Source organism: Cyrtonyx montezumae, unplaced genomic scaffold (genome assembly GCF_038088225.1).
Source record: "Cyrtonyx montezumae isolate F1298 unplaced genomic scaffold, pur_monq_1.0 scaffold_3, whole genome shotgun sequence".
NCBI lineage: Eukaryota > Metazoa > Chordata > Aves > Galliformes > Odontophoridae > Cyrtonyx > Cyrtonyx montezumae.
In genome coordinates, this window is record NW_027072034.1 from 139079258 (window position 1) to 139100897 (window position 21640).

The following is a 21640-nucleotide window of genomic DNA, read 5'->3' on the forward strand; positions in this document are numbered from 1 at the left end:
AAAGTGACCACATCCGTTCAGATTCCCCCAAACTCACCTGGCTTTTCTTTCGATGAACTACTTGAACTCTGCTTTTGTATAGACTAAGTTCTGCTGCTACTTCAAATCCTTCCACTACAACACAAGTGCATGTATTTATTTTCTCAGGAAAGGTCAGAAGCTTCGTCTGCTATGTAACAAAATGGGGCAAGAAATTCCTTGCACAACACTTCAAAAACATTGCCACTGTTACAGCAGCGTGCCAAAAGTTGTACATTAAAGATCTGTATGAGCTACACTGCACAGGTTATTTCTTCTAAGGCTGCTGACAGATAGTGAGCGAGCTTAATTACCTCTAAAACCGTTCAGTGGTACGTGTGAAACTGGCTGGCTTCAGTTCAAGCAGCTCTAAATGGCCAAGGATGGAAGTTGACCACTAACAAAGGTGACAGTTATTGTCATTTTTTCACATATATGTTGAAATTTAAAAAAAGAAAATCACAGTATAGGAATGTAAAACCCTGAAAGAGAATGCAATTTTCCTTTAGTTCTGACATGTGGAAACATGGCATGCAGGTTTTTACTCGGACTTGGTTTAGGCATGCACAACTTTTCCTTGCTCAGGTGCATGGGATATGCACTTGTCCATAGCTAGACCAACAAAGCAACGCCAAAGCAGAAATGAAATGAGGAACTTCAGGGTTTGGAAGTGCACGAAGACCTTCAACGTCTCCAGACAAACTACAGTGAGCACCTTAACGGGGCTGCAGCCAACACTACACACTTGTAGTGCGTTCTCTGCTCTGAAGCCCAAAGAAGTTGATGCCGCAGATGCAGCCGCACATCACGAAGCGTAACAACCACAAATTAACTCCTTCCATGACGGTTTTTTTCCTCTGTTTTAATAGGCGACGTGCCCCACGAGAAGCCCCACCCAACTCCGCCTCAGCCCCGCCCCCTCAGCCCCGCCCCCGCCCCGTAGTCCCGCGGTCCGCTCCCCGCCGGACTCTATTTCCCGTGATGCCGCGAGAGCAGCGCGAGGCGCGGTCACGTGACGGGCGCGGGCAGCCAATCGCGGCGCGGCCGAGGCGGGCGCCGTCAGCCGCCAATGTTGTTTTCGCTGAGTCGAGCCGCCGGTGTTGTTGGCGGCGGCGCCATATTGGAAGGGACGAGCCCCCGTTAGCGAGAAGCCCCTTGGCGCTGGCCCGGCCGCCGCCATGCTGTATCTGGAGGACTATCTGGAGAGTGAGTGTGTGCGGGACGGGGACGCCGGGCGGCAGGGCACCGCCGGCCCGAGGGGAGCCGGGGGGAGGGCGCGGCGACGTGGCGGCGCCCCCTCCCCCACGGCGGTGAGCGACTGACACCCCCCCCCTTCTCTCCCCCGCCCCTCCCTCCGTGTGCCCGCAGTGATCGAGCAGCTTCCCATGGATCTGCGCGACAGGTTCACCGAGATGCGCGAGATGGACCTGCAGGTGCAGAGTACGTGAGTCCCGCCCCCTCCTCTGCCCGCCCCCTCCCCTCCGCCTCCCGCCGCCGTCCGCCTCCCGCTCCCCGCCCGCCCCGCCGCCAGGGGGCGCCCGCGCCCCGTCGCTCCCGGCGCTCTGTGGGAGGGCGGCTCGGCGGGGCGGGGAACGGAACGGCGAGCGGAGCCATTTCCGCGCGTCCTGCCGCTCGTCGCCGCCCGCACCCCGCGCTCCGGCAGCTCCGCTCCACCGCCGGGAACGGCGCTGCGGAGGCCCGGCCCACGGCGGGGAGCTGCCGGCACGCAGCGAGGGGCGGGGCGCGCTCACCCCTTGCTCTGACATGAGCAGCGCCGCTAGGTACCTGGGCTTGTGCTGCTCCCTGGGGCCTTTCGGGTGGCACGTCCCAAACTCTCTAGATTTTTGGTCCCTAAGAGCAGTGATGGTGGTTTGAAAAAGGAGCTGCGCCCCACTCTTTCAGCAGGTCATGCTGGTTCTGAAACCTTCCAGCCAGCTCCCCGTGTCAGAATTAGTTTTTTGCCTGTGTTCTTACACACTAGTTGACACTAAACCACATACATGGTTCCGTTGTAGATCATTCTGTACGAGCTTAGCACCTGCAGCTATCACCAGGATGTGTTCCCCTTTGATCCACTCCAGCAGTCTCCCGTGGGACTCTTGTCCCTCAGCACCAAGTGAGGTTTTGCTGTGTTAACACACAATAAATGTGTCTGTCTGCAAGTGAGGAGCAAAAGCCTTTGTTAATGAAACTTGGACGAGAGATGAGAGGATTACTAAGTGCTGTGTATTGAAGAATGGGAGAAAGAACGATGGTTGAACTAACGAGTGAATATATAAGTAGTATAAAAGCCAGTGCCATGCTTTTAGAACTTTTAGCTCCTGCCTTACTGTGTAGGAGCACAGTTCTGATAAATATCTAAAGTGAAGGAGTCAGGTGGGATGGGTTGGACTCTTCAGTGGTGCCCATTGCCAGGACAAGGGGCAGCATGTGCAACAGGAACATAGGAAGTTCCATACAAGCATTGCTGTGAGGGTGACAGCATGGAACAGGCTGCCCAGAAGTTGTGGTGACCCCTCTGGAGGTATTCAAGCCTCGCCTGGATGCTTTTCTCTGAAACCTACTCTGGGGATCCTGCTTTAGCAAGGTGTTGGACTGGATGGTCCCCAGAGCTTCCTTCTAAGTCCTACGATTCTGTGATTCCTTAAACCTATAGTTTAACCTATAATAGTTAGAAGTGAGGCCTCAGGCTTTCCCTCAGGTATTTATTTATTAGCACCAGCCAGCTCTGGCAAGGTTGTGGTATCATTTCCTTTGCTTTAACTGGACGTGGCAAAAAACAGTGAATATTTGTATATGAAGTCCAACCTTATGCCCAGAGGAAAGTTTTCTTGGACTGTGGTTCTTTGGGGATTCTTGCTGTGAGTGACAAGGCATCCTAAAGCATTACAAAACTTCTGGATTCAGATCTCTTCAGCTGGCAGTTTGACAGGTGGTGTTGAATACTTAATGTGAACCCATGGACTGTTCTGATGCTGTGAGCCAGGAGTTGCTGTGCAGGATTGGTGTCACTGATGTCTGTGAAAGTAGTGTGTTGATGGGTGGTACTGGCCCAGAAACCGGTACAAGACTTCATTTAGAGAGAACACAGCTGTTGTGTTTGAGAGTGGATGGAGCAGATTTTGGTGCTCATCATCAGCAAGTGAATCAGCAGACAGGTGTATGCTGTGGGCCTTGATAAGGCTTCTATGGGAAAAGTGAAGAGCATCAGAGTTGAAAGTCAGTCATAAGCTCTGAGATGTTTGCACATGGAGTATAGAATGTTTTTTCTCTACGTAGGTTCAAATCATGGATTACTAGCCAAGCTCTAGAAAAAAAGCCTGTCTTTAATAAAATTTCTGGCAGCTCTCTTTGGGAATTTGTTCTAAGAAATTAGCATGTCAGAATGAAGTAGTACAGATGAAAGTGAGCTCGTGAGAGGGGAGAGAAGCTGAAGAGACTTGAGGGTACTGCAGAGGACCTTCCATGTATTGTAGTAGGGCATTCCAGTTCACCAGTTCTGCTCTTTCAGGAGAGGCCAAGTTTCTGCAGGTGTTTTCACTTTATCAGTTTCACACATGCTGATGTTTGTTCTCAATAAAAAGATAAATGACTTTTATTATAATTTTTATTCCTCTGTCTGTGGAGCCATTGTAATAGTAATCTCTGAGTTGTTTTCATGCTGGGAATAGGAGATGATAGAACCTTTTGTCCTTTAGCTTTATGGTCGTTTGATGAAAGAACAAACTTTTTGGAAGGCTCACTTGTTGCTCAGTCATTATCCTCCCTAAGTAAAACACAGTGAAAGTGGAAAATGCTCATTTGACCACTTTGTGTGGGTCTGAATAGCCTTGTCATGAGCCTTGGCAACAGCTATTTTGGCCTGGGGTAAATTGTTGTCATTCCTTCTAAAGTTGTTAGTTTCCTATTGGTTTTGATTCTGGAGATTACTTGCACAGGTAATATCAATATTCTTTGCACGCTTACTATGCTTGATTTTTTTCATCGTCTGCACGGGTGACTAATTCTGGTTGTTCTTGAGGATTTGCAAAATAAGAAGACTTCAGGCTCCATCAGATTTGAGGAACTAACCATTTTTGCAGATTCATTGGTTTCTTGAGCTAGATGCTTAGTTTCTTTAGCTCACCCCCACCCTATCCTATGAGGCAGTTTCAGTGCTGGCTTCTGAAAAGCATCTTTATTATAGTTTTGCACCAAGAGCTGGAAGTCTGTAGGTAGGTGGTGCACTGTCATGTTTAATTTGAAGCTGTTGCCTGAGAGTTCTGTTTAAAATAATTTCAGTACTGTCCCTTATCTTGAGACTAGCCAGGCTGTCAGAGCTAGTTTGACTGAAGCAGGTGTTTGGTTATGGATGTTTGCAAGCTGTTGCATGTACAGATGTCCAGCTGTTGAAATCTTAAACTTGATGCTTTTTATGAAGGATGGTGGAGGGAAAGGAAAGCGAATCCCTCTTCCTGCTTCAGTAAATAACCAGACAAGTAACTTCTGGTTGACATTTTTCTTTCTTATAATATGTTGGCTAATTGTTCTACTTTTTCCCCTTGAGATATTAGCTGCGTGTAAGGGGGACTCCTGTCCATGTGTCCCATCAGTGCATTTACCCCTTGATTCTACCACTTGGGAGTTAGGGGGTGGGAATAAGCCTGTGAGGGTTTTCAATTGCCCTTACTCTTCCCAGCACACTGTGGACAGGGCCTTGAGTTAAGCGTTGACTCTTTGGTTGCTCTTCTTTTTTGAGGCACTAATTTTTCCAATTATTTGATTTTGTATTTGACTGTTTCTCTTAGGAGAACATTTTGTTTCCTGCTCAGTTTGTAACTGGCTAGAATGTTCCAAAGTCAGCAGTCTAGAGCCCTGGGTGAGGAGTTTGGGTCATGCTTTAAGTCACCACCACTGCTCTTAGGGGCAAAAAAACCTTTAGAACTTGGAGTCCTGCCTATCCCATGTGGAGAGCACAAGAACCTTGATGGGAATCGTACCACAATGCAATTCTGCTTCTTGGAAATTAAGGTAACTATTTCCCTCCTCTGTCCGCTGTCACTTGTTTCATTCTTTTTATTTACTTATTTGTTTTTGCTATAATAATTTACACCTCAGTCCTTTCAACTTCGTTTAAGGAAAAAAAATCCACCTTGTTTTGTAATGTTTATGTATGTGAGAACATAAATATTGTCTTAATATTTTCCTGTGCAGATGCAATGGATCAGCTTGAGCAGAGGGTAAACGAATTTTTTATGAATGCAAAGAAAAACAAACCTGAATGGAGAGAAGAACAGATGACATCAATCAAAAAAGTAAGGATATCACAGGAGTGGGTCACATTTTTCTTTTTCAAAAGAATATAACCTTAGGAAAAGTAGTTTATAATTGAATGAAGGCTTAAGTGTTCAGAACTGTGACTTTCTCTGGGCTTTCACAGAGATGGATAGAACTTCCTTAGAGGAGAAAAACAACTGAAAAATTTCTTTGATCAAGCATTTCTTTCAAGTTTTGCCCACTGTTTGCTACTATTATTAAATTTTTTTTAAAGTGAATCTTAGAGTGATGAAACCAGGTCCTAGTATTTCAGCTTGGCTATTTTCTTCCTGCCTGTATGATTTGAAGCAGTGTAAGTAAACTGGCATTCTTTTAAAGGATATTTTTCCGTCTTCATCATTCCCTCAGATGTTGCTCATGTCCTTGTGCACAGTGTGAATATGGTATATGTACCATTAAAAAGAGGAATAGAAGGTGGATGTGTTCTTTGTTTTATTTTATCATTTGACACTTAGCATTGTTGGTATTGTTAGCAAGGTAGTCCATCATTTTGTCAGGAGAAAAATCCTTTCTAGTCCTTCTACACTTGTGACTTTAGCCCATTAGACAGATAAGGTTTATTTTTCCCCTTATTTAAAACAAATAAAATATCTTTCAAAAAAAAAAAAAAAACAAAACAAACAACCAGCAAAACACCAAAACCAGTAAAACACAATGAAAGTCAAAACTCTGACTTTAATACAGTAAATTAGAAAAAATTTAGTGGGATCAAGATCTGAATTTCCACCTGAGCTAGGTACTCCTCAATTGAAATTGAAATAAAAATTCACTTAAACTTGTTTGAAGGTAGAGGTAGATACACTTACACTAACTTTAGAAGAGAACTTTTCTAAATGATGAAAAACTATAGATCAGATTTTAAAATTGCATCTTTAATCAGTTTATTTTATAACAATTAATTAGTTAAAGATCCATATCAAGTGAAAGACATCATTTCATATTGAGTCCACAATGCTGCATAGTATAAAATACATACAATACTATTTCTTCTCTTGCAGTGAACCATATTGCAAAATGTGTCACTGTGGGAAGGAGTATCCAGATCTTGTAGTTTCACTTTTTCTAAGCAATAGTTAGACAAGTGATAGAGCTCTCTTCTAACATTGTGTTTACTGTTGTTTACAACAGTTTTGTAGGCTTTCTGAAAACTGGTTTGAATTTCTACTTTTAAATGTACGCTTTGTGCTAGGTTATAATAGCTTCAAACAGCTGAAATTAATTCAGTTATACTCATGACTTAAAAACATTATCTTTATAACAGGATTATTATAAGGCTTTGGAAGATGCAGATGAGAAAGTACAGCTGGCTAATCAAATATATGATTTGGTAAGTAGACAAAAGGCTTGTCATGAATTACCTCAATTTATGGCTTAAGGACTTTGGAATGTTTTCATAATTGCTGTGGTTGTTATTTGTACTCTTACATCAGCTTCAGATTGATATTTGTTTTCTTTTAGAAAGAGATGTTAAATGTTTTACTGACTCCTAGGAATTTGGTTGGTCGTACATTGTTGTTGCAAAATATAAAGAAATAATTTGAGAAATCCTAAGGTTTTAATGTATACTCTCTTTGGTTTTATTTGGTTTTGAAGAGGAACCACGGTCAAGTTATTTCTCCTTGTAACATATGCATTTTGGGGTTGAAGTATATTTACTTCACACTTTCTTAGAGAACAGGAATTGCAGATTATTGCTTTAAAATGTAGTAGACATAAATATTTCTTGTTTGTGTTGATTCTCCTTCATTCTACTAATGAATGTTGGAATTTAGCCTCTCTCCCTCTCAGTGCAAAAACTTCATTTTGCTGTACTTTAAAGATGAGTACCGAAATCTACTGTATGACTGCAGATGAAGAAAGCATTTCAAACATGATGTTAGGGTTTTTTTGTTAATTTTTGGTCCACCAGGGAATGTCATACCTTACTCAAAAGCATATCAGTCTTTACATGTTCAATTTAGAGGCCATTCTTTCTGTGCATATTGGCACATATGCAAATACTGAACTACAAGAAACGTGTGATTTCCACGTGTAGCATTACTTCTAAAGGTCATTTTCTGTACTGTTCTTTCTCTTCCAGTTTCTATACTCATACTTAACAACAACTCCAAATGTTCTTTTCCTTTTTTTCTCATGGAAGACATAATAGCATTTTGTTTTGAGGAAGGCTTCTGGCTGCTGAACCAATATGCAGCTTTGGTGAATCCCGTAATTCACTGGGCAGCTGAGGAGCAGCACTCCATTTTAGTGCTAATTCTAGTATTTCTGCTGAGTTTGGGAAGTGTAGGAGACCACTAAGTTGTACATGCTTAGTTCTGAGAGGTGGAAAACTGCTGGAAGGGAAATTCTTAGCAGAGAGCAACAAAAACATGAGCTTGCCATGTTTAAGTTTCATTCCAAATGCTGTTAATGTCTGAAGCATAGCACAGATCAGGTGATTTTTCACCTTGAAGACACACGTTTAACTCTTCTAAATGAACGATCAAATCCAGGAAAGATGCTAAATCTGTGAGCCATTTGTAATCTTCATGGTCTGGCACAAGTTTTCTTCTTGATTCCATAAAGAACTTGATTTCACTTTGCAGTCTTTTTAGCATTTTGACCCTGACTTAACCACCTTCCTTCAGAAAGGTAAATGATGACCCCATAAATACATCCGTACTTTTAATGAACTCGTAGAATTGGCAATGATCCGGTCCCTTGAACTGCTTGAAATTCACAGCTTTGATGATTTGCATGACATCATCCAATTTTAAAGCTTTTGCACATATATTTTCTTGATGTCTGATGCAGTGAGAAACTGATGGTAACTGCATCATCTTCTGTTAATTTTAATAAGTCCCTCTTTTTTACCAGCATCACCGGGTCGCCATCAGTAGCTATACTAGATATGTTGACTAAGGTTAAAGAAAATCACTTCAATGTGTTTTTTCTTATCTGATTGATATAATCCAGAGGCTTGGCTGTGTCATTCAGTGGCACATAGAAACAATTTCTTCAATGACATTATAGTTGTTATCAGTACCTCTAATGAAAATGGCGAGTAGAACTGTATCTATAGTATTCATATTTTTCTTATCACCAGAGCATAAAATTTGAGGTCAGCAGCTTTATTTTCCAGACTTTTCTTCATGTACTTTCCTGTTTCCTCATTTCACCTACCTGTAGTCTGGTGAGACAAACTGATTTTAAAAGATAACATTTTTTTTAAATCAGGGCGTGCAGTCTCCATTGCATTTTCCATATACTGCTCAATGAATTCACCATCAGTAAAACGTTCCCATTTTTTTGCAGTCAGATTTTCTGTCACATAACTAGCTTTTATAACAGAGTCCATTTGAGTTTTAACTCTTTTTAAAAAAGTATTTTGTTGAGGTGACAGACTTCTTTCTGTTCTGCTGTTTTGTCTTTACGAAGCATTCCTTGATACGCATCAGATTTGGCAGCATGTTTCTGCATATAATACCTTGTCACTTTTCAAAGATTACAATTTGAAATGATTTCTTTGCAAATTAAGCCTAGTGCCCTGTTATTCGTCAGCACTGTGAGCTGAGCTGTGTCACACGTGCCCTGTGGGTTGGACCTGCCTGGTGTAGCTATTTGTGTTGCAGAACTGGACTCTACTTACTGCTGCATTGTCTCAAAAACAGGTAGACCGTCACTTGAGAAAACTGGACCAGGAACTTGCTAAATTTAAAATGGAACTCGAAGCAGACAATGCTGGAATCACAGAGATATTAGAGAGACGTAAGTATGCGTAATTTTCTTAAGATACCTGACAGATTTTCTGTCACTTTACAAAATTAAGGCACGATGAAGTTCTTTTTGCCTGCAATGTTTCCACTTGTTTTGAAATTTTGCTTTGACCTGCATACCGTTTGGCAGTCAGTGATCCTCAAATTTTAGTTCAAACTTTTGATTTTTACCAGTGAAATCAAAATACAACTGAGAAGTTACAATAATTTATCATAGAGCTGTTGTACGTTTGAATAGCTATAGTAAGGTACAGAATTCTTTAGATCTGTTTTTAATACTGCAGGCATTCAGAAAGGTGTTGCAGTCTAAGCTTAACCTATCCAGCCAGCTGATTGCCACCAAATAGAGTCACAGAGGGTGGGTATTCCAATTATAGGCATGGAGTAAAGTTAGCTACTTTGTGGATCTCTTTAAAAACAGAAAGAGAATGGATGATTTTATCAAAAGGTGGTGAGAGAGGAGCATTTTGGGGAAGAAACCTGCAAGCTCAACAGATACTGCAGCACTGCAGAGCTAGTGTTCAAAATGTAAATGGAATGTAACGTGATGGTTTTAAGGCCAACTTGGTGTGGAAAAATCTAGCCCTTTATACCTGTTAGTATTTAGATGTCAAGTTCAGGTGAGATTATGATAAATTTCAAAGCTGTTACAGCATGTGTTAAGAAGCGAATAGTGACTGTTCTTTATAACCAAGGTCAGTGAAAAGTAAACGCAAATCACATGAAGATATCAGGGGTAATTATGTTTTCTTTGAAACATAAAAGCTAGTTTTCCTTGAAAGTTTGTTTGTAATTTTTTTTTAATAATGGGCACAAAAAAGAACTGCTAAGTAAGTGTTAATAATGAACAACTGCTGAAAATGGCAACTAGTTTATTTTAGTTGGAGTCCAAGCTGCACTTTTAAGATCTGATGCTAACTTTGTTTGAGCCATTTGCATAACATGGTGGATAGAATCTTGAAAGATGAAAATACAAGTGAATCATACTGCATTAAAGATAGTTATTACTTAATAAAACAAAAGATAGAATGAAAAGCCACTTAACATTTGTAGCTGTTAGAGTAGAAAGATATTATTGAGGTTCCTCCAGAGGGCAGCCTTTGGACCAATTTACAACATGATTAATGTCAGCTCAGCCTTTCTTCTCCTCTCACCTTTTGAATTTCCACTCTGGGTATTTTCAGCATTGGCGATTATTGAATACAGGTGTACAACTTCATAGGAGTAAAGTCCTCTTCAATCTTGTATGGCAAGGCTGGGGTGCGCCGGGCCCAGCACCGCCAGCTGGGCAAGGGAAGGGATTGTCCACTCTTACTCTGCACTGTGCAGCCTCACCTCCTGTACAGTGTGCAGTTCTGAGCATCACAATATAAGAAGTACGTAAAGCTGTTAGAGAGCATCCAGAAGAGGGCTGTGAAGGTGGGGAAGGATGTAGAGGGGAAGGTGTCTGAATAGCAGCAGAGGGCCCTTAGTTTGTTCAGCTCGGAGAACAGAAGGCTGAGAGGAGGCCTCATGGCAGCCTACCTCTCTGGTGGCAGTGACCGGGGTCAAGGGAACTGCATGGCACCGTGTTGGGGGAGGGTCAGATGGGTGTTAGGAAAAGGTTCTTCACCAGAGGGTGGTTGGGCACCTGAACAGGCTCCCCAGGGCAGTGGTAATGGCCCCAAGCTGCTGGAGTGGAAGAAGCATTTGGACATTTTCAAGCACAGGGTTTGAATTTTTGCTCGTCTTGAGAGGAGAAAGGATTGGACTCAATAAACCTTGTACTTCCTTTCCAATGTAGGATATACTGTGATTCTGCTTAGTTGTTCCTGGATTTATTTTGGAAAGGATTTGAACTTTCAAATCCTTCTAATTAATATGAATGTAACTGCATAGAGTTTTCGTTAATATTGTAAATACTTAAATAGTACCTGAAAAATCCATTACAGTGTTGACTTTAAAATTCTCTGGCCTTTTTACCTCCCATTTTTTAGGATCCCTGGAGCTGGATACACCATCTCAGCCTGTGAATAACCATCATGCCCATTCTCACACTCCAGTAGAGAGTGAGTATTTGATAGATAAAAACATATTCACCTGTTAAGCTTTATTTGTCATCAGGTATATTTATTGTGTTTTCCTCCAAATGCTGGAAATTCAGTGGTGATCATACCTATTCAGAAGAACTGCAAGAGTGAAATAAGGTTATGCTGGTGGCAGTTGGTCGGAAGTGCTGTTTTATTATCTGTATTTATTCCACTTTTACTTTTAAGCTGAAAAGGCTTTTTCATTTAAGTTCACCTCGTTTGTTTTTCTTAGAAAGGAAACACAATCCATCATCTCACCATGGTGCGACAGATCATGTTCCTGAGAAGAAGTTTAAATCTGAAGCTCTTCTGTCTACCCTGACTTCAGATGCCTCTAAAGAAAACACACCAGGTAATCCTAATTGTTTTACATTTTATTACTTTTTAATAGAGGGAGGAGAAATCCAATTATACGTGTATTACTCTTTATTTATTTATTTAATACATATCAGAGACTCATACATTTCCCTCTGGAATTTTCAGTATATTAAAAATGAGAAATTGCAGCCATTGTTACCCATCTGTGTTGTGTGTGAAGCTCATTGGCTTTATTGTCATTTGACAGCTGTGTGTTGGCTGTTTCTTCTTATTTATGCTGTTTGGAAGAGGATAGCAGTATAGTTTTCATTCATCCAGTTGCAGAAATGTAAGAGACCCATGCATTACTTTGAGGAAAAGAAGCCCTTGCAGATTTCCAAAGTAGGAAAAGAATTTTCATTCATCTTTTAAGGGTTGCTCTGACCTAGCATTCAGCTATGATAAATCCTTCTGAGTGCTGTGTGAAATGAGGCCAGGTAAGAGGACCCTTTGATTAGTGAACAAAACAGCTTTCTGTCAGTTTTCAAAATGAGGTTATTTCGCAGATTCTTTTCTGATAGTGAATGATTATGAAAGGGTATTGGTAAATAAAGTACATTGGCTTTTGGATTTTAATGCTGTTCACTAACCTTAAATACTATTTTTCCATAGTCGTTTAAGGAACTTTGCGTTAGAATGGGTCAGCATTGAACAGCTGGCAAAAAACTGGTGCATTCAAATTGTGGTTTTTAGCTTCTAGAATTAAGATTGTTAAAGGTGTTACGTTAGGGGCAGTTTAGTTCTACAGTCAGATTCTTAATTTCTCCTTAATTGTCACAGTAGTCAATAGTATTTCAACTGAGGTTGGGCTTATACAGACAGAACAGCAGTGTTGTGTCTGTGTGTAGCTGAGTGTGATAGGGAGGGCTGCCTTTCTCGAAGGATTCATTGCACATGAGGATAAATTTTTTTAAGTGGAAAACTATCAGTGTCAAACATTTTTCTTAGAACTTCTTTCCAAATGATCGGACTGCTCTGCAAAAATGGAGTTCCTAATCTTTCACTTGGTTGTCATATATAACTCTTCTTAAAATGCAAAGGAATTTAGTTTCATTTTGAATTTCATGAATGTGTTCTGTTCATCAAGGGTGTCGAAACAATAATTCATCATCCTCTTCAAACAATGCATACAATACAAACTCTTCTCAACCATTGGCATCATATAACCTCGGCTCATTATCTTCAGGATCTGGGGCCGGTGCTATTACCATGGCAGCAGCTCAAGCAGTGCAAGCCACAGCACAGGTAACGTCAAAACATTCTCACATTATTGTCAGCCTGCCACCCACTATTGCTTAAGAAGCAATACTAGTAATTTTTTTAATCACTTTCAGCTGATGTGATGTAGTTCTTATCATCGTTTATTCGCTACAATTTCATCCTTTAAAACTTTCATAAAAGGACTGCTCATTTTGTAGCTTGTCTTGTGAGATATTCTTACCCATTCTTAACCACTTAACTGTGCATCGCTTAATTAAAAGAATAACTGATGAATCTGTGGCAATAATATCAGCCTGGTATGTCTTAAGTAAGAACTCTACTGTGTCATCTGATACAATATCAGTTTTCCTTTTAGATGAAGGAAGGAAGAAGAACATCCAGTTTAAAAGCCAGCTACGAAGCATTTAAGAACAATGATTTTCAGCTTGGAAGAGAATTTTCATTATCTAGAGATTCAACAGGATATTCATCGTCAGCTCTGGCATCTACGTTAACACAAACGTTAAGTTCATCAAGCACAGATTCACGAAGTGGCAGAAAAAGCAAGTAAGTTTTCTTGTTGACTGCAACTGACAACTAAACTTCCACTTAAAGATCGTAGTCCGTATTAGAAATACTTTCTATTTAATATGCATGGGATTAACAAACATGAGTGGAAATTAGTTATTCCATGCTGGCCTTTTTTTGTACAGGACTTTCTTCTTTTCTTCTCCGTTTTCTTTTTCCTTACGCAAATTCACTCCAAGGTTTTAAAGAAACGTTTTGATTTATTCTTTTGTCTGTTGTGTTGTTTGGTTTCTTCCCTCATTTTTATCTCTACAGGAGAGAAGATTTGGCCTAAATGTAAATGCTAGAAATACTGTGCAGTGCTTTGTAGGTGGTTTTGAAACAGATCTGGAGATTTGTTTCATCCACTTTATAAATAACCAGAACATGTTCTGATGTCTGCCCATCTAGGACAGGAAGCAGAATGAAATATACTTCTGATTTAAAGAAAACAAAAGATTTTTTAAAGCATTTGGGGACTCTAGCCAAGTTTTGCTTGCAAGATTTTGTCCCAGAATGCCTGTATTTCATACTGACTTGCTCTTTTTCTTTTTTCTTGCTTCATACTTATTTGTCTTCATTCACAGCATGCTTCAAAATTTTGTTTTAGAGTGATTTCTCATCTATATATGTCTTGGGTGTCAGATCTGACCTATAAGCAGAAGTATAGAATTTGCATATTGACTTTGTCCCAGAGGAGTGATAGCTGATGCTTGGGTGGAGATTAGCATAGAGTCAGTCATAACAGTTGTCTCTTGTATGGGACGTGTAACAGTATTAAATGTAAATGCCTGTTTTATCATTAACGTTTTCTTAGTGGAGACTTGACACTGAGGGTATCAGTAAGGGGAAAAAAATTGTGAAGTGAAACATTCAGTAAAGCCATTTGGCAGTTTAGAGCCGTTCAGTTCTGACTCTGAGCTGTTAAGACTGATTTCCAAAGAGATTCAGTTTTACTATTGCAGTTCTAGAGTGAAATCTGATAAGGAATGCCACTTCAGGTTTTACATACGAAGATGTTTCAGTCGACAGAGAATTTCTTCTGCTTGCCAGTAAATGAACTTAAATTGTGGTTTGCATTTTTATCTTATTCAGAAACAACAACAAATCCTCAAGTCAGCAGTCCTCCTCATCTTCTTCTTCATCCTCTCTGTCGTCATGTTCTTCCTCATCTGCGCTGGCGCAAGAACTGTCCCAGCAAACAGCAGTAATACCAGAGTCTGATTCTAACAGCCAGGTTGACTGGACCTATGATCCAAATGAGCCACGTTACTGCATCTGTAATCAGGTAAAAACATTGTCCAACCTGAAAGAGAACCAAATGCACCATTTCACTGTAGGTGAGCTGCTTGTTCTGATGGCTCGTTTAAGAACACATCAGAATTTCTGTACTGCAAATAGAATGTTTCCTTGTGGGAATATGGATAATGAATTCAAATGCCCAAGCAAAAAGCAAGTTTTCCTGTGATGTGCCATATCTGGAGAGTTCTGAGTCTCTTGCTAAAGAAATCAAGAATGATTAAATTCAGAATTGAATGGGATCGCAGTGAACTTACTTAAAATTCTAACTTAGAGTAATACTTCTCTCATACTTTTCTCCTTTTGTAAAATAAATTATTAATGGAGAAGATACTATTTTTATGAAAGGCACTCAAAAAATTGAAGGATTGAATGAGAGCATGAGAAGCTTGTTTTCAAAAATGCCTGTTCTTATTTTATACAGTTTTAAGTGTTAGATTTATTATTTTTAGAGTTTAAAGAACTCTTTGGCTCTTTTGAAAGTATTTGATTGTTTATTTCAATTAGTTCTTGAAGCTGTCACTTGTGCAAGGGAAATGCTAGACATAAATATGTTTGAAAAGTGGGCTGATGTTGTACAAACAGCAGTGCTCAGTACCAAAATGTGCTTATTTGTGTTTAGAATGCTAGCATTTTTTTTATCTGACCTGAAACATACATGTGAATGTAACAACCTGGCCCAGGGAGCTGCTTTGGCAGGGGGTTGGACTCGATGATCTCTGGAGGTCCCCTCCAACCCCTACAGTTCTGTGATTGTGTAAGGGAAAAAAAATGTATCATGGGCAGTGTTGATGGAAGAACTTCTCAGTGTAAAAGAAAAAAGTAACAAAAACCTTGAATTCTGCTCCTTTGAAAAAGTTGTTTTAATTAAAAAGGGTTTTTTTTCCTTCTCTTTTAATAGGTGTCCTATGGCGAAATGGTAGGCTGTGATAACCAAGATGTAAGTAATAAAGCTCAGCATGTTCTTAAGAGAAGCCATGTAACTATTGCTTACAGGAGTTGATTTTCTGTACTGCTTCTTAACGTTTTCAGTTTTAGTGAAGACATGAACAAGTACAGCTCTTTTTTTTTTTGTTGTTGTATATAGGTGAAAAACAAATAATTATTTTTCCTTTTTCCATTCAAATCCTCTACCTCACTTCAGACTTAAACATACAGGATGGGTGGGAAGAGGCAAAGATAAAAGAAGATATTTTTAATATTAATCTTTCCAGTCACATAGGAGTTACATATGTTTCTCCTTGCTTAAGCACAACAAGGTTCAATTACTTTGTGTAGCAAGAGTATTCAGAAACTGCAAACCTTGCTGTTAAGAACTTTTAGGTATGTGTAACTCTTTCATTCTAAGCAAAACTGCCCCTTGCTAACTTTTTTTGTGTTTGGAAGGCTTTTTTTTTTTACTTAGGTAAAAATCCTAGACAAAAATTAAAAAATGGAACTTGCATTAAACAAACTTGAATAATTCATACCTCATCCCTGTCTTAAACATTGTAAATACATCTGATTTTTTTTTCTCTGAGTGGCTGCAAATTTATAAAGATCTGCTCCAACCTCGAAAAATTCTTTAAGTATTGGGAATGTGTCACTCTGATATTCTGATATTCACAGATTTTGCTTTTACTGCTTTGGATTTTTATTTCTTATTTCGTCTTTTATGACTTGTATAGATAGCAAAGGAATCATGCAGAAAATCAGTTGCAGAGTAAAGGAGAGAAGGGAAGAAGTCTGCAGTTAACATTAGAAATAGTAGTAGTGCCGGGTTCATAGAAGACAGAAGTGGGGCTTAAATACTTGTGTGAAAATGATGATGGGAATTAACGTGCTTATGAGTTGAAGCATTCAGGGAACTTCTCCCCATCTCCCTTCTCTCTTTCCTGAGGAAGTCTGACATACCTGAAGTACCCTTTATTTCTGGGAATATCTAACAGTGTCAGTATTGATCCCAATGGTCTGATTCAAGTACTGCAAATTTTAAAAGGAAGGTGAATGTAATTCAGTACTGACTGAGGTTCTCCTGCATTCAGGCAGAAGTGAGTGATTTAAGTGATACAACGGTAACCTTAAATGTTGTTGGGCTAAATTTGTCATTAGCACAGTATACTTAATTTGTTTTCTATATAAATGTCAGTATATCACTCCCAGAATTTTTGTTGCATTCCTTATTCTGCTGAGTATATGTTCGGGTCTGGATTCCTCCTTGTTCTTTCATTTTATCCCTATGTGGTATGAAAGACAGAATCTCCACTTTCTGCTAGCACTTCTTTTCATAGAATTGCATGTGATTATGATTTAAGAAAAAAAACCAATCTCAAAGCCTCTCTCAAAATCTGTTCTTATAGTGCCCCATCGAATGGTTCCATTATGGATGTGTTGGACTGACAGAAGCACCGAAAGGGAAATGGTACTGTCCTCAGTGTACAGCTGCAATGAAGAGGAGAGGCAGCAGGCATAAATAAATATCTTCATCTGGAAAACAAAGCATACTGAAGGTTTTATAGGGGACTCAAGTGGGGGGAGGAACCCCCACCACGCTTCCTTGCGACCACTTAAAAGGGTTAACATAGCAGTCATAAGATCTTGAACTATTGGTTGTGTTTTAACATTGTATGTATGCTGTATCAGACACTCTTCCAGCAAGCCTTGGATTGTTCCAGTGGCCAACATGAGCAGGCATTTGTACTATCAAACCATTTTCTCTGAGCAGTGGGCATTCTACAACTATTCAGTCTACGGAAAATTCAGATAAGACAAGATTTTAAATGTATGTTTTATATTCAACAGATATATTCTGCTGCATGTACTGTACTCAAGAGCTGTTATGTAACACTGTATATAAATGGTGCAAAAAGTCAGTGCTTCTTAGAAAAAAACAAAAAGACAATGATTTTTAAAATGCCTTTATAGCTTTGGTTCTTTATGAAAATTAATTCAGCAGGCTGAAGAAAATGGTTCTTGTATACAGCGGGCTGTTGTCCTCTAGAGTACTTGAGTATGTAAAAACAAAAGAAGATGCTGTAGAAAAAAACAAACTTGTGCCATTAGTCTTATATGTTTCTGCTCCAGAGAAGGTGCGGGCCATAAGAAGAAGAAAAGGTGTTAAAGTGATGATAAATTTTTATACCAAATGTGTTTATTTTTTTGTGCAAGTAATCCTTTAAATTTGAATTGTATTAGGTGTTAAAATAAAACAACCTTAACTCCTGGAATGAATGGTTTCCATACATCTATCAGGAAAGGAAAAGGGGTGTTGCTGCCACGGTTGCAGAAGAATATAGTGAAGTTGCCAGGAGAAATCCCTGCCATATTCCTTCTTGAACAGTAGCTCCCGTGTAAAAGCCAACACAGCTCAGGAAAGAAGTGAGAAGACAAACAGCTCCTGCAGCTGTGGGATCCCTGGAGGATCCTCACGGGGGCGGTCATGTCAGGGAGCATAAGGGGAGGCCAATGAATGCGCGGGCCCTTTAAGACCTGGTAAATGAGAGCTGCATGTGTTGTGGCACGGGATTGGGAATCTTGATTTTTTCAATGAGAGCCCCTTAAAAGGTAATTCCCTTGGCCGTGAATATCATGGAAAAAATTCCTTTTTATTTTCTTTCAGCTTGTTTATTTTGGATGTAGTTTTTCCTTTCACAGAAAATTTCCTTCTGTTGTTTTTGTATGGCTTTTTGGTATGGCAGCAGCACTGCACAGAAACAATATTACCCCCTTTTTTCTCCCTCCTCCTTCCTTCCACCCCTGAAAAAATACGCTTTCTGTTAGGAGTAAAGATTTCGTGTTAGCACTGGATTTCTCTCTGGGCTGTCTTGGTGCTTTTCATGGACCTTCATGGTAGCTTTCCTTGAAATGCTTCCAAACCCAGACTTCTGTCACAGCAGTTATTAAAAAAGAATAATAATAAAGTCTGTGTATACTGAGGAAAAATCGATGGGAGAAAGAAAGAAAACATGACTTTGGTAAAAGAATAGGATGTAAGCTGATTGGAAAGAAAGCACTAAAGGGCAGTGTAATTCAGAGCCCATTGAAAGCAGAGAATTAGCCCACTGTGTGTGTGTTCCTGTGGAAATCAGCCTAGAAAAATACTTGAGGACTAGTACATCTCATCTTGAGCGATGCTATTGAGACCACGGAGATACGTGAAACTGTTTGCTCTGTTGGACGCCGGTGCCGTTGTGTGAAGTTAAACAGGCGGTGGTTAATCTCAGCTCCCCTTGCACTCAGTGACTCAGTCTCTCGAGCTAAGGACTAAATGCATGAAGAATTGGGACATTATCTAGCAAACTCCTCCACTGGTGGTGGCAATAGCTAAGGTGGCGCAGAGACAGCAATCTGCAGGCTTTAGCAAAGCAATTTGCTGTCTGAACTGACAGTATGAGGGGGAAAAAACTATCTTCGTCCTCGTTAGTGTCTGAGAAAATAGAAAAGGACAAAAGTGAAACGCAGCGTGCAAGGCAGACATGCAGAACAGTCCAAGCTGTACATAACACTTCTTGTTTGCTCCCTTGCAGGAAGCCTGTCACAAGATCAGCAGGTGGATAAGGTGCAAAAAGAACTGAAATTTAACAAGATTGGGGCAGACGAGCTAAATGATTTCTTTACTGCGTGGGAGGTTAGACAGATTTGAGTACTGGGGCGTGTGCTGTAGGATGCTTGAAGGTTGCTCTCAAAGTGAAGCACCTATAGAGGTAAGTCTGCAACATACTGCAGAACACCTGAAAACACCTGGGCTAGGGAGCTGCTTTGGCAGGGGGTTGGGCTCCATGATCTCCAGAGGTCCCTTCCAACCCCTACAGCTCTGTGACTCTGTTACAAAATGTGCAAAATTGAATAAGAGTAGAGGAGTAATATTCCCAACAAGGGGGGGCTGCTAAGGGAGTCCTGTGGTCTCTGCTACTCGGTGCTTAATGTAAAAGATAGAGGAGGGTAAATAGTGACAAAATGTTTGCACTTGTGTTCTCAAAAGTAGTGAAAATGAAGTGTTAAAGTAGCAAAACAATCTCATGATACTCTGTCTCATCAAATGGAAGATGCAATTCAACATTTGTTAATGTAACGTGAAATAATGAATAAGATTAAAATAACGTTTAATTCTCAGTTCACCTACAGCAGCATCCTCTCAGCAGGAAATCTCTATTGCTGAGTTGGAAGTGATTTTGGAATTACGAAAGGAATTCTGTGGGAACATTGTTTCTGTGCTCAGCAGCAGGTCGGACAGGTGCTAAGATGGCTTAGTAGGAAATAAAGAATGAAACAAAGTTCTACACTGTGTAAATTGATGGCGCAGTTAGGTTTTACTGTCGTGTAAAATTCGGGTCCACCCCTCCACAAAAATGTAGTAAAACAGGGGAGATCTCACATAGGAGGATGAATGTGGTCAAAGCTGTAGAATGGATGTGGTTGAGAAACAGCTGAGTTAGCTGCAGCTTCTGTCTGGAAAAGGGGCAGAGGAGTCCAGATAAAACGCTGTCTGTAAGCTCACGAGTTCTGTGAAAAAGTTTTGTCTTTTGATAGAAATAATGGGCAGCTAGTCAGCCCACAATGAAGAAAAAGCAGCTGTTCTGGGCATACTGTGTGGTTATGTTGCAAAACTTGCCATGTAGCTCAGTGTGTAAAATGTGACTGAAAATCTAAGGGAAGCGAGATGAACAAAGGCACAAAATGCAGAATTCATACCTCTGGAACAAAAACTCACTGAACTCTGATTGCTAGAAATAACAAGAGGTATATAGCAAGGGAATCGCTCCTGTATGGCTATGACAGCCCTACACGTAGGGCATGAAGGCTTCAAGATGAGAGATTTGATTGGAATGTGGGGTGTATCAGACCAAATTTGTAGGTGTTACAGCTGTTTAGCTGCTAATTGACAGACTCCTGTGCTTGTGATGAGGCTTGCTTGCCTTACCGTGAGATAGACTGCGGTGCTTGTTAGTGGCCGCTTTTGCTTCTGCTGTTTGCTCTACTCCTTATCATCTTGTTTTGCTGTGCTTGGAAACATTTTGATAATAGCTGTGGCTGTAAGCCTGGGCTGGCAGATGGCCAGGGCATCACTGCTGTCCCTGTGCTGCTGGAGCGGGCAGGCTGGAGCTCAGACTGAACTCAAAGCCAGAGGAAATGTGAGCTGTGGATGAGTCCATGTTGGAGCACATACGCTTCAAAGCATCTGTGGCCAGAGCTCACTCCAGTGCAGGTACACCTCAGAGCACCTGTGGTCATGCAGAAGTGCGTGCTGCAGGAGGTACACCTTGCAACATCCATTTCTATGGATGAGGCCCTGACAGAGTATCTCGGAGCATCTGTGGCTTTTAATAAGACCACGGCACAGCAGATGTCTGAGGGGACTGTGACAAATGGAACAGGCCTTGCCACAGCAGCTACATCTCAACGTGGCTGTGGCTGTGGCCATTAGTTCTGGTGTCCTGGCACACCAGAACAGATAGACCTCAGAGCATCTGTGGCTGATGACACAGTAGGTACAACTCTGAAGGGACTGTGACTCATGGATAAGGCCATGCTGAAGGGGGTAGATCTCTAAGGAATTGTGGCCAATGGACATGCCCAGGCTGGAAGCAAGAACCAAGAGAAGAGTTCACTGCAATATTAAACTCCATGACCTAGTCCAAAAGGACAAGAGGTAGAGATTGTAATGGATATGCCCTTAAATTGTTGTAAATCGTGATCTAAATTGCATATTTTAGTATGTCTTCCAGCAGGAACCACTCAAATCAACAGAGGATGAGCCTCACTAGAAGCAGTGCAAGTGCAGGAGTGAACTGACTTGAGCTGTCTTGAGATGCCCAGTAACTCCACACGGCACACTGCCTCTCCTGTCCCAAACCACTACTGAGTCACGGGCTGAAAGAATCAGCAGACATTTTATGGGTATTTCACAGGTGTGGTCCATCGAGCAAGGGAATGATATCTGTGTATTAATCAAAGGGTGGTGGTTGATGAGGATGACTTGGAAAGCGTGTGACCTGAGCATGACATAAGCAGTATGGAGTAAGGGATGGATATTGTTGTGGTTTTAGCTGGGATAAAATTAGTTTTCTTCATAGGGGATTG

At 40.7% G+C, this 21640-nt stretch overlaps 1 protein-coding gene across 3 annotated transcripts; it reads left to right on the forward strand.

Annotated features, from left to right (window-relative positions):
• Nucleotides 1-1087: 1087 nt before the first annotated feature.
• ING3 (inhibitor of growth family member 3) lies at nucleotides 1088-17192 on the forward strand. 3 transcript variants are annotated; one of them, XM_065743514.1, is made up of 12 exons: nucleotides 1088-1224; nucleotides 1387-1458; nucleotides 5212-5312; nucleotides 6596-6661; nucleotides 8985-9081; nucleotides 11066-11137; nucleotides 11391-11510; nucleotides 12603-12760; nucleotides 13092-13282; nucleotides 14378-14570; nucleotides 15483-15521; nucleotides 16921-17192. In XM_065743514.1, exons 1-12 carry the CDS (start codon nucleotides 1197-1199, stop codon nucleotides 17035-17037), a joined length of 1254 nt encoding a protein of 417 aa, XP_065599586.1. In that variant the 5' UTR covers nucleotides 1088-1196; the 3' UTR covers nucleotides 17038-17192. The 3 variants fall into 3 exon arrangements, with proteins under 3 accessions (XP_065599586.1, XP_065599587.1, XP_065599588.1); XM_065743515.1 differs by having other exon boundaries at nucleotides 12702-12760; XM_065743516.1 differs by lacking the exons at nucleotides 1088-1224; nucleotides 1387-1458 and adding an exon at nucleotides 4524-5028.
• The last annotated feature ends 4448 nt before the right edge of the window (nucleotides 17193-21640 follow it).

Bases quoted from the DNA above. Each gene is read 5' to 3' on its own strand.
- ING3 (XM_065743514.1), top strand. From the start codon at position 1,197: ATGCTGTATCTGGAGGACTATCTGGAGA. The intron at 5,313-6,595 runs GTAAGGATATCA...TCTTTATAACAG, and splicing joins AGATGACATCAATCAAAAAA to GATTATTATAAGGCTTTGGA. The intron at 9,082-11,065 runs GTAAGTATGCGT...CCCATTTTTTAG, and splicing joins CACAGAGATATTAGAGAGAC to GATCCCTGGAGCTGGATACA.